Source organism: Planococcus citri, chromosome 1, assembly GCF_950023065.1.
Source record: "Planococcus citri chromosome 1, ihPlaCitr1.1, whole genome shotgun sequence".
NCBI classification, from domain to species: domain Eukaryota; kingdom Metazoa; phylum Arthropoda; class Insecta; order Hemiptera; family Pseudococcidae; genus Planococcus; species Planococcus citri.
The window spans coordinates 9493055-9507130 of NC_088677.1; the positions used below are offsets into that span (position 1 = coordinate 9493055).

The 14076-nt window shown below is 35.9% G+C and overlaps 1 protein-coding gene across 18 annotated transcripts in view; it reads right to left on the reverse strand.

The window, feature by feature from the left end:
- The window catches only part of shot (dystonin-like protein short stop), a 301090-nt gene that overhangs the window by 118783 nt on the left and 168231 nt on the right, over nucleotides 1-14076 (reverse strand). The window contains exons 1-2 of one of the 18 annotated variants that reach the window (XM_065366435.1): nucleotides 1721-1881; nucleotides 605-1174 (exon numbers count right to left, since the gene is read on the reverse strand). The exons of 15 other annotated variants lie outside the window; for them this stretch is intronic. In XM_065366435.1, coding sequence (XP_065222507.1) covers nucleotides 605-1036 — 432 coding nt within the window. In that variant the 5' untranslated portion in view covers nucleotides 1037-1174; nucleotides 1721-1881. 2 more of the 18 variants (XM_065366449.1, XM_065366442.1) reach the window with 2 other exon arrangements.

A 14076-nucleotide genomic window follows, 5' to 3' on the forward strand; every position in this document is an offset into this window, starting at 1 on the left:
TCAAGAGCTCGACTTCTCAAAAACAAAAAACCTGCTATCATCATTATTTCAAGATCTCTTCTCCATTCTCCACTCAAGTGGAATCATTCCAGCACTTTGATCATCCTATTTCCAATTTTCATTACCATAATCGTGCCTTGCAATCTCACATTGATAACACGAACTATATACGAGAGTAGCATCTTCATTTTCACACCAGATTCCATTCTATGTATTATGCTACCTATTACAATTAGAATAAATCCACATGTAGCCATCTTCCTTCGATACCATTCCAAGTGCAAATTAACCTACTCTTTAACGCTCGAATAGCTCAACAATCACGATAGTCGATAATAATTCACGTATAGCTTATGCATATGAAAAGACTCGAAGAACAAGAGTACGTATATAGAAAACCCATCCCATCGAGTAAGTATAGGTAAATCCTCTTAATTTATACGCGTAAATCGTGTGCAAATCTCTCCACCAGCACCATGGAGATATCTTTTCACTTACAGCAGATTAAACGTGTATCTAGGAAGATTCTTGTTCGATTCCGAAAATCGTAAATTCATCTTATACATATAATGTATAAAAATGACCATCACAACACGAGGCATACCTTAGCATGTCTAGATTTAGACGAATGATACGATCTGCTCGAGATGGCTTTATCAGCCGGTACATGGATGACTGAAGTTTCCCCCGATTTCATTAGACTCTCGGACATGGATTTCTCTTCGCCTCTGGTCAGTGTCGTCGTCTTTCGCACCACTCGATGGGTAACGTATTTGGTGCCCGAGTTGCGGAATCGTTTACTCGACTCTTCGCTGGAACCGTGCACATCGCTGGTTATATGACGTTTGGTGTGAATGGCCTGCAGATCTTGTATTTCGCCGTTCACGTCTTTGACATTATCTTTATCGTCGCCTTCGCGGGTTCCCTGGACAAATAGCCTCCGGCTGCTGCTCGGACCTCCGCTGCTGCTGCCTCCGGTACGTCGCGAATCGCTCATCGACGACGAGGACGATTTCATGAAACGATACAATGACATTTTCACGTCTTCGTCGTCCTTAGACCCGAAAGTATCCTCCTCTTCTTCTCCTCTGTATCCGAGATGGTTTCAATTTCCTCCTGATTCGAGCCCAAGGGGGGCCAAACTATCCGATCTTGTAAGGTTTTCTTCTTCGATCTGAATACGCGCACAAGTTGGATTTTTTCAAACACCACAGCACCCGAAAATCATTCAATAATGGAAAAAAATTTACATTTAAAATTTTTCAGCACTCGACGATCATCGACGTGACGACTAATTTAATAACGAAAAAATTGTTACGAAATTAGCCTACAAGTCGTTGAAACAACAAACTCCTCGATAACGATACGACATTTTTTCCCGAATAATCAGCAGCGCGAAAACACGAGCGTTATTTTACGATTAGATATCGCGTCGAGCTCGTATGTAAACAACAGAGCGTCGCCCAGGCCTCTGTATACAAATTTTCAAAGCGAATTTAACCCATCCAGATACACATACTGGTACAATACGTCGTGAAAATATCCCAACCCAGCAAATCCAAACCTCAAAATTGAGAAAAAAATCACCTCCAATTTCACCCTCACTCAGAACATCCATCAGAGCATCTTCATCCACGATATCTAATCACCTGTTTCGCGATACTTCGCGCTTCGATTTTCGAGAAAAAAATATACCGATCGTTTTTTTCAAAACACGCACCAATCTCGTAGTAGCAGAAAATTCACATCGAAATTTTTTTATTTTCAAAAAAAAAATATAAATTAACACGAACACGAAATCTCGTCACACTGTTCAATACGATTCTCGAACATCTAAAACACACGTCGGCTCTTGATCGCGGTACTACAACAGATAATCGCGTACAGATACTCCTCAACCGTACATGGGCAGCCACGGCAATAACGATGGATTTGGAGGGGCGCAGGGGGCACCTGAATGAGTCGACAGGAGCGGGTAGAGGTAGACATACCTGTGCACATTAATGTTTACGTCACTCTTGTATGTATATGTGTACCTATAATATACCTAGCGTACTGTAGTACCTGTGTGCGTACACCTCTACTCTATACTCTTCCTCCTCCATCAGCTCTGAGCTCTCCTCTTTGCCTCTCTCTCGCCCTGTCTGTGATTCGTCGAGTTCGCGATATATAGGTTTAGGTACAATAATACATACGAAGCATACGTGTGCGTATGATACGCCCGCCCTGCTTTTTATGACTATTTTCTCTCTCGTAATATAGACACATACGTACGTACGAGTCTGACATTAGCTTTAGCCCCATACATCTATAAGTATACGAGAGAAAGAAATTATGAAAAAAAAAAATAAAATACCAGCAGCAGGGAGCAGGGAAGAGGATTACAGGAGGACACATGCCTGAAAATTCGCACTTCGCAGGAATGGGAAGTAAAGGAGGACACACAATACACGGACGCGCGCCGCCACCGCCTCCGTCCAACGTCGTGGCGTCGCGTCATCGTCGCGATCATATGTACCTACTACGTAACTCGACACACAGGTAAACCTATTCTACCAATCCTTTCCTTACGTCGTCGCGACAGGTCGCATAATAAATAACATGTACGAATACAGAATAAGCTACGTAGACGTACATACATGTACACATTACACAGGTAGGTATACTATAAGTAGTCATCTATGTAGAAAAGTGAACAGGTGGGTGGCCCAGCGCGAGCATCGAGCAATATAGGCCAAAATACGAGTACCTACGAGTAATTCGCGTATGTATAGATATTTGTAATCCACTCGTTAATTGGCTCAAACATTCCAATTCGCTGCTCCTTTCGAATGTCTAAGCGCCAGTTGAAGATTCACTTAACGCTATTGCTACCGAGTTGTTTATTGATTGTTCGCGATGAGACTCTAATTTGTTCCATGGCGATGAAATTTTGCTACTCCAATGGTGCAGAGAGACAACTTTTTCATTTTTATTTTTTGGAAAATTCATGAAAATGCATTCATCACCAGCAAAAATTTCAAATGCTGAAGTGTATTTTTCGATTTTTAGCGAATTTTTAAAAATCAAATTTTAAGCTAAAAATTTGAAAAAAAATCAAAATTTTACCAAATTGACCTAGAAAGCTGAAATTTGGCATTAATGCCCTATTTCCGACCCGCTAAGTCGATTGGAAACGGTTTCAACCCGTTTCGAGAAATTCTGGAGCCTCCAGCAGATTTTTGAAACTTGAAATTTCCACTGGATATTCGCAATTCACGCTGCACTCCAACTTAAACACGCAATTGAGTAGACTTCTGGTGGATTTAAATCATTTTGAAGCCTCCAGCGATTTTTCGAGAATTACTGGAGCCTTCAGCAGATATTCAATACTCGAAATTTCCATAAAATTTTCCCAAACAGAGCTGGAAATGCAAAAGTCACTCTGTACCCCAAATTTCAACACGATATCAAGTCTATCGCAAGTGGGTTCAAGTCATTTCGTAGCCTCCAGCAACTTTTTGAAAATTCTTAGAGCCTCCAGCAGATTTTTAAAGCTTGAAATTTTCGCAAAATTTTATCAATTTTGGAGTTTCAACTCCATTTAATGAAATTTTGTAGAAATATCAAGTTTCAAAAATTCACCGGAGGCTCCAGTAATTTCCAAAAAGTTGCTGGAGGCTCCAGAACGACTTGAAATCTACCCGCAGGCGACTTCGTAGCAAATTATTCACGCCGCACTTCAACTTAAACACGCAATTGAGTCGATTGCTGGTGGGTTTAAGTGATTTTCAAGCCTCTACTGACATTTTGGAAATTACTGGAGCCTCCAGCAGATTTTTCAATGCTCGAAATTTCCATAAAATTTTATTAATCGGAGCTGGAAATCCAAAAGTCACTCTATACCCCAATTCCAGTCGACAGCGGGTGGTTCAAGTCGTTTTGGAGCCTCCAGCGACTTTTTGGAAATTACTGGAGCCTCTAGCAGATTTTTGAAGCTTGAAATTTCCACAAAATTTCATCAATTTTGGATTTCCAACTTCATTTGATGAAATTATGTAGAAATTTCAAGTTTAAAAAATTCACTGGAGGCTCCAGTAATTTCCAAAAAGTTGCTTGAGGCTCCAAAACGACTTGAATTCTAATTTACAGAATAAATTTCAACTTTCCACTGCACTTGCTTGATGAAATTTTATGGAAATCTAAAATTTCAAAAACGTACTGGAGGCTCCAAGAATTTTCAAAAAGTCACTTTAGTTTCATGTTTTGCAGAGTAAATTCGACTTTTTTATTTCACTTGATGAAATTTTATGGAAATCCAAAATTTCAAAAATCTACTGGAGGCTCCAAGAATTTTCAAAAAATCACTGGAGGCTCCAAAATGAATTATACTCACCAGCGGTCCACCTAATAGCGTGTTTATCAAGTTGTAATGCAGCGAGAATTTTTCGAATTTACGACTTCATTTAATGAAATTTGGCGTGCAGTTCGGGAGCCTCCGGTACATTTTTAAAACTTGAAATTCCCACAAAATTTCATCAAATGAAGTTGGAAATCCGAAATTTACACCCCACTTCAACTTCAAAACGCTATCAAGTCGACTGCAAGTGGATTTCTAGTCGTTTTCAGTTTCCAGCGACTTTTTGGAAATTACTGGAGCCTCCAGTAGATTTTTAAAAATAGGATGTGCACTGAATTTTCATCTTTCTGCTTCAAATGGAAGCGAAAGGACAATTCCTTCGAATTTTCAAATAACCTTAAGTGTTAAATCGATGGGCAAAAATACATATGTTTCAAGCTGAAGTAAATCGATTTTGAAAAAAAAAAAAAAAAAAAAAAAACGGGCATGTTGTCGGTCATGAAATTAGTTACTGAAAATGAGAACTGATGATACAAAATAAAACTCTAGAAATCAAAATCAGAAATTGGAAGTAAGATCAAAAACCCTGAAAATGAGGCAGAAAGTTTGGAAAATGAAATTAAAAAACTGTCGATGAAATTAAAAACAGAAAATTAATTTGAAAATTTTGACCATTAAATAACTCCAAAAATAACAGAAATTAAAATAAAATCAAAAAATTGAGAAAAAAACGACTACTCCAAACACACTAAATTTTGGCCGGAATAAATTGAAAAATCCAGAAATAAAATTAAAAATTTGAAGAAAAAAAACAAAAATTCCCAAAATAATATTAAAAGTTGAAATATACTCAAAAAGTTGAGAAAAAACAAAAACTCTGAAAAAGAAATTGAAAATTGAATTAAAAGTAAAATCTGAAAATGGAGCCAAAAACTGCAGAAGAAATTGAAAAATTCTAAACACTGAATTGTAATAGGAAAAAATTGAAAAATCCTAAAATAAAATCAAAAGGTTTGAAAAATAAACAAAAATTCCAAAAATGAAATTGAAAATGGAGCAAAAACTGCAGAAGAAATTAAAAAATTCAAAACACTGAATTGTGATAAAAAAATTGAAAAATCAAAAAATCAAATCAAAAAGTTGAAAAAAAAATTCCAAAAATAAAAATTTAAAATCGAAATAAAATCAAAAAATTGAGAAAAAAACAAGAACTTCACAGATAAAATTGGTCAAAAACTGATGATGAAATTGAAAACAGATAAATTTCGGATTTCCAACAACTCTGCTTGGGAAAATTTGATGAAAATTTCGAACATTGAATACCTGCTGAAGGCTCCAATAATTTTCAAAAAGCCGCTGGAGGCTCCAAAATGACTTGAAACCCATCTCCAGTTTAATTTAGACTTTGTAGCGTATCTATTGAAATTGGTTTGTACTCGTAGAATGAATTTCGGATTTCCAACTCTTTTTTAATGAAATTTTGTGTTGAATTTTCAAGTTTCAAAAATCTGCTGGAGGCTCCATAACTGCTCAAAGCGGTTTGAACCCGTTTCTAATCGATTTGCAGATCGAAAATAGGGTATGTGCCAAATTTCAGCTCTCTAGGTCCATTTGGTAAAATTTTTATTTTTTCCCCTCATTTTCGACTTAGATTTGATTTTCAAAAATTCACTAAAAATCGAAAAATACACTTCAGCACTTGAAATTTTGGCTGGTGATGAATTGTTGCCTCCTTTTTCGATCTATCTTTGTCCGGTTCAAGAAATTTCGAGCGAGTCCTACGTTGGAACGCAAAATTTGCCATTACAGTTGACCTGTCAATCAAAGTGGTCGCCATTTTGTTAATAAGGCCAATTTTTTTTGGCAAGTTTGTTTTGAATGGGAAAAAAGTTGTCCTAAAAGATCGTCGAGAGGGGGGGGGGAATATTCCTATTGTCATATTCCAGACCATTGAGTTTCTATTCGACGCCCTTCAAATTTATTATTGCCATTTTTGGATTGTGCAGAAGAAATATGATATTTGTTTTATGTTTTGTAACAGATCTCCAAAGTCCCACAGAGTGATGGAGGGGGGTGGAGGGGAGGGACAAATGAAATAATAAATCCGATTTCTTGCACTAATAGGTGAAAAAATGCAACAATTTCTCGACGAATCTGAATTTGTGGCGATAATTGAAATTTGTCCAACACATAGGCTGATTTTGACTATTGAAAAGGCACCATGGCGTACAGATTAGAGAAGAGACTCACCTCTATTGCTAAAAATATCTATACATAGACGATGACTGTTTACAAGTACATATGAAGCATAAAACATACCACAAGATACATGGTACCCCGCACCCTAACCCAGCACCAGCATTTACCATATTTGTACTCGATCTATATACGGTTTGGAAATTGAGCTCGTAAAAAAAAATAGTCGATTCGTAAATATTTACTCGACGTTTTGCGGTAATACGGTGTATCGGCTTCGACTCGTCGACATATGAGTGGGCTAACGACCCGACCACCGCGCCACGATACGCGGCAATATCCGCATAATAAGAGTATGTAAAACATGGTACGATGAAGGGGGCAAGAGGGGCAAACGAATTGGAAAATACTCGTGCCTGTGTTATGCCATGCCAGAGCTTTAAAATGAGAAAAAAAAGAACACCTGCGCGGATGTATATTATAGAATAAAAATGAACCAAACATACAGAGATCAATAATATAGAAAAACATACCCATAAGTACGAGATGGAAAATCCTTGATGTGTTCTTTATGGGATCATGGGTGTTAGTGTAGGGCATGCGAGGGTTACAAAAACAAAAATACTTTTCAAAAATGAAAAAAGAGCATAGGTAAACAAATGAGGAAATCATTGCTGAGAGGAATCTCTCAGATTTAGCTACAGATCTGCAACGCATCCATCCATCCATCAGGTATTGCATATATACCTACGTGGATGTGAGACTCCTGTGCAAATAATTAAACTCGTATAGCCAAGCCACACAGGGCACACCCAAAAAAGGTTGCTAAACCGCGAACTGACCCGAGTGCACGGAAGCTACATGTGTGGGGGTCATCTCATCATCATCGTCGATGCCGGAAGGGATGTACCAGGTACCTCTGCGTTTACCTAAACGATTACGTGCGACGTGCGTCGTACATGCGACTGCATAGGTAGACATTAGACATACAGATATGTACGTAGGTAAAGTGATGTGTAGATAATTGGTCAATATGCACCTGCGAATAGTGATACCGTCGCGTACAAATCAAGGTTCTCGTATTACAGTACAGAGTACACGCTGCATACCCATACATTCGTTGCATGCGACTTGCGGAGGTTGCAGGTCATGCGTGACGCAAGAGCTAACTCGAGAATCACCGGTGATCAGATGTAATTCCAGAGAATAGAATGGTGTTCGTGGATATGAGAGTAAGACGTGGGAGGGGGTGGGGGGGTTATATCCGAAAATACAAGGTTTAAAAATGATTCGAAAATCCACCAAATTCGAGCCTTGAGAAAATGTCGAAATTATTCGAAATAATATTCGACGAATTTGCCAAAAATAATGCCAAGATGTTGAAAAAAATCAGAAAAAATTTAATTTCCAAAGTTGACAATAACAAAAAATTGGGACAGAAGTAGAAAAAAATCATAAAAATCCATGCACCCTAGATGATAAAAATGAATTCATATTTTTCTATTTTTTATTCAATAATCCAAAAAAATCCTGCCTGGACGAGCCCCCCTTCACCCTCCCTCAACAGTTTGAAAACCAAAATATCAAATTTACCTAAAATTCTCTCCCCTCCCTCGTCACTCAAATAATCCTCCTGTTCTTTGTTCCAAATTTACATAATATTCTGGTCCTCTCGTATGAAAAACCTCCACAATTTTTTTAAAAAATTGAAAAATTGAAAAAATTCTCGCTTTTTCAAAAATTGACAGAACTTTCTTTTGCTTTTTCAAAAAATTGATTAAAAATTGTTTTTTTTTTACCAAAATTGCAAAAAAGTATCTTTTTAACCAACAATTGTAATAAAATTTCGATTTTTGCGTAAATTGACAAAATTTTTGGTTCTAGCTAAATTGCTAAAAAATTTCGCTTTTTTTTTCAAAAATTCCAAAAAGTCTCTCCTTGAATTAAATACGTACATTTTAACCATCATCTACGTAGGGCATTATTCTTTCGCTAATTTTTTTACAGCTTACTGCTAATTTTTTCGACTTTGAAAATTTTTTAGAGGGAATTCGCACTAATTCAGTACGTGCAAATTTGCAAAAGCATCAAGGATAATATTACATAATTATTTTTCAACGGTTAATGCAAAATTTGAATTGAAAAAGATGTTTCGCAAAAAATTAAAACACTTTTTTTTTACCCTGAATTTGAACTGGTAAGGCAAAAGCCTCACCCAAGTTGGAGAACCTTTTTTTTAAAAAATAATTTAAGTATTCAAAAATTTTCTATAGCGATTTTTCATGGAGTGTGGAGCATTTAAAACAATTCTAACCAAAAATGAGAAATTTTCAAATGTTGACAAAAGAATTTTTTTTTAAAAATAGGCTTTTCAGAAGAATTTATTATTCTAACGCAGCAATGATAAATTTTTCAAAAAATTGTCAACTTTTCTTCATTCCATTTTTTTTTTCAACTTTGGATTGAGGAAATTTTTCTCTTGAAAAGAAGGTTTTAGAAGAACTCTAAAAACAAAAATGAGACATTTTTCAAAAAATTTCCAATTTTGATTTATTCCGCTTTTTATTAATTTTTTTCAACTGGGGGGGGGGGGGGGGGGAGCATCCAGATTTTTTATACAAATTGGATTTCTTTCATTGATTTTAATATTTGAAGAGCCTAATTCTCGGGAATTTTTTCTTTCATGAAAACCAACCCCAGGAGAAAATAAAACACCAAAAAAAAATCACAAGTAAATAAAAGGCCATGGCCTCTCCAGCTAGGGTTACAAATGCTGACACCTTTCAGTACACTCCTTCAACACCTTTCAAAGATAAAGATCCCTTGAGAAAGAAAATTCATCTCCGATACCTTCCATCTCTCTCTAATTCCTACTCTCACCTAATCCTTTCAATAAACCGTAAACCAACACGCGCCATCTCCATAAAAGAAAACAACAGAAGAAGAAATGTAAAACAAAAAAGAAAAAAAAAACACTCGAAAACAAACCAATTTCACGTCGTAAAATTACTAATTCGCAGCACGAACTTAAAATTTCCATAATCCACCACACCTCTTCGCACACGCAGCACAGTACACCTCTAATTACCTAGTGAACTCCTTAATCTCTTATTGAATAAGGCACTTAAGATTATACCAAGTCGAGTAAATTTTCTTACAATCGCAACGCACTTTGGTAAAAAAAAAAATAACACAAGATGTACTGTATAAGTATTTCGTGATGATATTGGAACTTCACCTCATCATTTTAATTTCGTTCCGCTCACGATGCCTTAGATCCTATATCGGTATATAACTTTTCACATTAAGGAACTTTTACCGTGCGTCGCCGACTCCGTGACACACGTCAGTATAGAGCCACTAATGCCACTATAGGGCGCTAACCACGTTATATCAAGGTCGTATGTATTATACTCTCTCCAAAGTACACACAGCACGAGCGATGATGAGTATAAGTAGAAGTACCTTATACTTATCACCAACGTATTACAAAAACAGACCGAATTTAAATTCGTGAAAATTACCCGTGAAAAAGTTCACAACTAAGCGAGTTCATCAAGGTTGTCGTCATCATGAGCTGGGCTGCGAGTATAGCAGGCTATAGTAATGTTTTATAGCTAAGGTACTAATGTATTTAGAGGTGAGGTACGTGCATAGTGTGCCTTATTTAGGTAATTTTCCCCATTTCGACGCATAATTACCGCCATACTAACTGCTTTAGATTATGTATAGGGTGTTTCTAAAATCGCATTTGACACGAATAGCGTCATTCTCACTTACAACTTACCTACAAGGAAGGTATTTGAACTGAAAGAAAAATTTTTGAACTAAATACAGCTAAGTCGAAAGAGCACGCGAAAATACATCGTTGGTCAAAATTTCACAAGCTGAAGTGCATTTTTCGATGTTAAGTGAATTTCTGAAAATCAAATTTGGGCCAAAAATGGGAAAAAAATCGAAATTTCACCAAATCAACCTAGAAAATTGAAATTTGATATGGGCTCTATTTTTGAGCGTCCGAATCGATTGGAAACGATTTTGAGCCATTCTGAGACGTTCTAGAGCTTTCAGCAGACTATTTTTGGAAGCTGAAAATTTCCATAAAATTTTACCAAAGGAAGTTGAAAAACTAAAATTCACTTCCAATCTCAATTTCAACAGGCTAAGTCGATTGGAAAAAGTTTCAAGCCTTTTTAGAGCCTCCTGTTGTATTTTGGAAATTTTATTTTTTCAAAAAAATGTCATAAAAACTGTCCAAAATTGGCCCTAGCGAAGCGAACAATAATTTTCTGATCATTTTGAAAAAGAAAACCATGATCCTGAATAAATCGAGGAAAAATATCTAGAATATATATACCCAATTCAAAAAACTATTTAAGATCATTTCTGATCAAGGAAGTACACTTTTTTCAACTCTGACATTTTTTAAATCGGAACTACATATAATTTTTTAGACATTTAAATTCCCAGAAATGGAAAAACCCCAGGCAGCAATAAGTTACCAACAGACTTATTCAAGAACCCCACAATAACCGTTAAGAAGAGATTGCTAGCTTTCTACAATAAAATTCTATCAGGTGTTACCATACCCAAAGACTTCCATACAGCAATTGTAATACCCACTTTCAAAAAAGGAGACCGAAATGACCCAGGAAACTACTGTGGAATAAGCCTACTAAATGCTGCTTACAAACTACTTGCAAAGATGCTAGCGAGAAGAATTTGAGAGCCATGCAGAGCCAATAATATTGGAATGCCAAAATAGATTTTGAAAGGGAAGATTGTGCATTTGGACCGGGCACTCACATAGAGGGCGCTAGTGAGCTGGCAAATGTTTACATTTTTCAGATGGGGCTTTTCTTATCAGCGTTTACAAAAGCATTAATTTCAAGGGTTAAAACTGAAAAAATAATTTGACGTACATTATTTTTATGATAATTGTTGCATAATAACCATGACGGAATCATATTTTCATTTATATCTCGTAAATCCAACGTTTTGGTAAAATACGGTTGATAAGAAAGGGTTAAGATAAAAGTCCCGTCAGAACTCTAGAACAATGGGCACACTAGCGCCCTCTATGTGAGAGACCGGTCCAAATACAGGGTATGAACAGAAATATCTTGAACCACAGAGAAAGTTTTTTATTAAAAATATAGGTTGGCAACGCGAAATAGATGCATTTGGTTGGTGTAAAGTTATCATCTCAGTCCAACAACCAATCATACGCTATCATTATTATCATTCACTGTGACCAACCAAAATATTTAGTAGAAAACTTTTTTAGGAGTTCACGATATTTCTGTCCACCCTGTAGATGGAGTATACGCAACAAAGCTGCTGATGGAGAAGAGATGAGAGTATAACCTAGAAACCCGCATGTGCTTTGTGGATCTGGAGAAGGCGTATGATCAAGTACAAAGGAAGAAAATGTTTGAAATCCTGAGGAAAATTGGAGTGAGCGAACAAATAGTACGCTTAATTGAAGAAATATACACGGATAATGTAATAAGAGTAAGATCCAGGAACATGTCAGAAGCAACGAAGATAGGAAGAGGAGTAAGACAGGGATGCCCAATGTCATGTAGTCTATTCAACATCTACTTTGATGACATGATTAAAGAATGACTGAAAACCAAGCCAAAAGGGCTAGACATCAATGACACCCATGTCAACACCCTGCTATACGCTGATTAACATGTGGCCTTTCTGACAATGAAGATGGCTTGCAGAGAGCAATGTACAACCTTCAGAAAGTAGCAGATAAATATCAGGGATGCTACTCAAATTTTTCTCAAAAAAAGTAACTTTAGTAACCAAAAAATCTGAAAAAAGTAACCAAAAAGTAACCAAAAAAGTGACCAAAAACATTTTCAATGCAAAAAATAGAGGTGAGGTGACCGAAAAACTCTGATCCATACAAAACTACTACATTTTATTTTCAGAGGTCTGATGAAGCGATGTGTTGGGGGGGGGACTGAAATTCTCCCAACTTTTACTCTACCCCCCCCCCCCCAACAAGATTTTTCCAAATAATTGGTCAGATATTGATTGTATTATGTTTTTGGAATTTGTCGAGTTGATTTTTCCATTTTAAGAAATGTTTGAAAATTGGAAAATTGTATCTAATAGGAGAATTCATAGGGTAAAGTCACCAGTAGTTGACATGATCCAGTAGTTGACACTTACGTCACAAAAATCGCCATTTTGGTGTCCCTGTGTGATTATTAAAAACACTGATTGCACTAAAAATTAATTCATACCTCGCTTATTATTGGCCGTGAGTTAGGTGATGATTATCAGTCATACTTTTTGCGTTTTATCAACTTTTATTTTCACCGCGAAAATTTTGCGAATTTTTTTTGCTGAATTTTAATGGTAAGTGTTTTACAATTATTTTTCTATATCCAACAATTTTGAACATTTTGAGATGGTTATTATACCATTTGAAAGCTAATGAGATACACTTTCTTTCTAACTACTTTTGATTGATTCATAATCACATTTTCATGCTCGATAAGCCAGGTGTCAATTACAGGCGCTAAAAAATGAAAAATTCCAATAATTGACACCATATAAAAAGATGTAGGTATTTTCTAATGTTTTTTCACCATTATTTTACCGATTTATTCAAAATAGTTTGATTAAAGTACGAGATGAATATTCAAGAAGCTATAAGTGCTGTAAAGTGAATTAGAAATTACATCTATTTATAAGGCGTAAATTATTGGAATTTTTCACATTCTTGAAAATGTGATTCTGATTCAATCAAAAGCAGTTAGAAAGAAAGTGTATTGCATTAGCTTTCAAATGATATATAATAACAACCTCAAAATGTTGAAAATTTTTGGATGAAAATTGTAAAATACTTTGTCAACTACTGGGGTGTCAATTATTGGAATGTCGTGTCAATTACTGGGGTTTTTTGGACACTTTTTGAAATGATCATAAAAATCTCAAAAATCCACTTACGAATGTGAAACACAAATCAAAATGTAAGGAAAACTGTGTTCTTTTAGATGTACTTACCAAAGTTTTCAAAAAAATATCAACTTGAGCTATAGATTGTTTTTTATCAAAAAGTATCAAAAATCTGTTCAACTACTGGCGACTTTACCCTATCTGCCCGAGCGAAGCGAGGGCGAGAGCTGCGAAAAATTTATGATTCGAAACATAAAAAAACCTCATTTTTTAAGCAAGAAGTTGATTTTCGTGGCTTCAAAACTTTCAAATTTTAAAAGTTTTCAGAAAATTACATATACCTAGGTACCTATTTGTAATGTGTAAAAATATGAGTAAAAGCCCGAGCGAAGCGAGGGCGAAAGCTGCGAAAATTGATGATATGAGACGTAAAACAACGTCATTCCTGATGATGTAAGTAAAAAGTTGATTTTCTTGGCTTCAAAATTTTCAATTTTTCAGGAGATTATTACGTATATTCACAGAAATATGAATAAAAGCCCGAGCGAAGCGAGGGCAAAAGCTTTTGAAAATTCACAATTTCTGAGAGGTAAAACAGCATCATTTTTGATGAAAAGAAA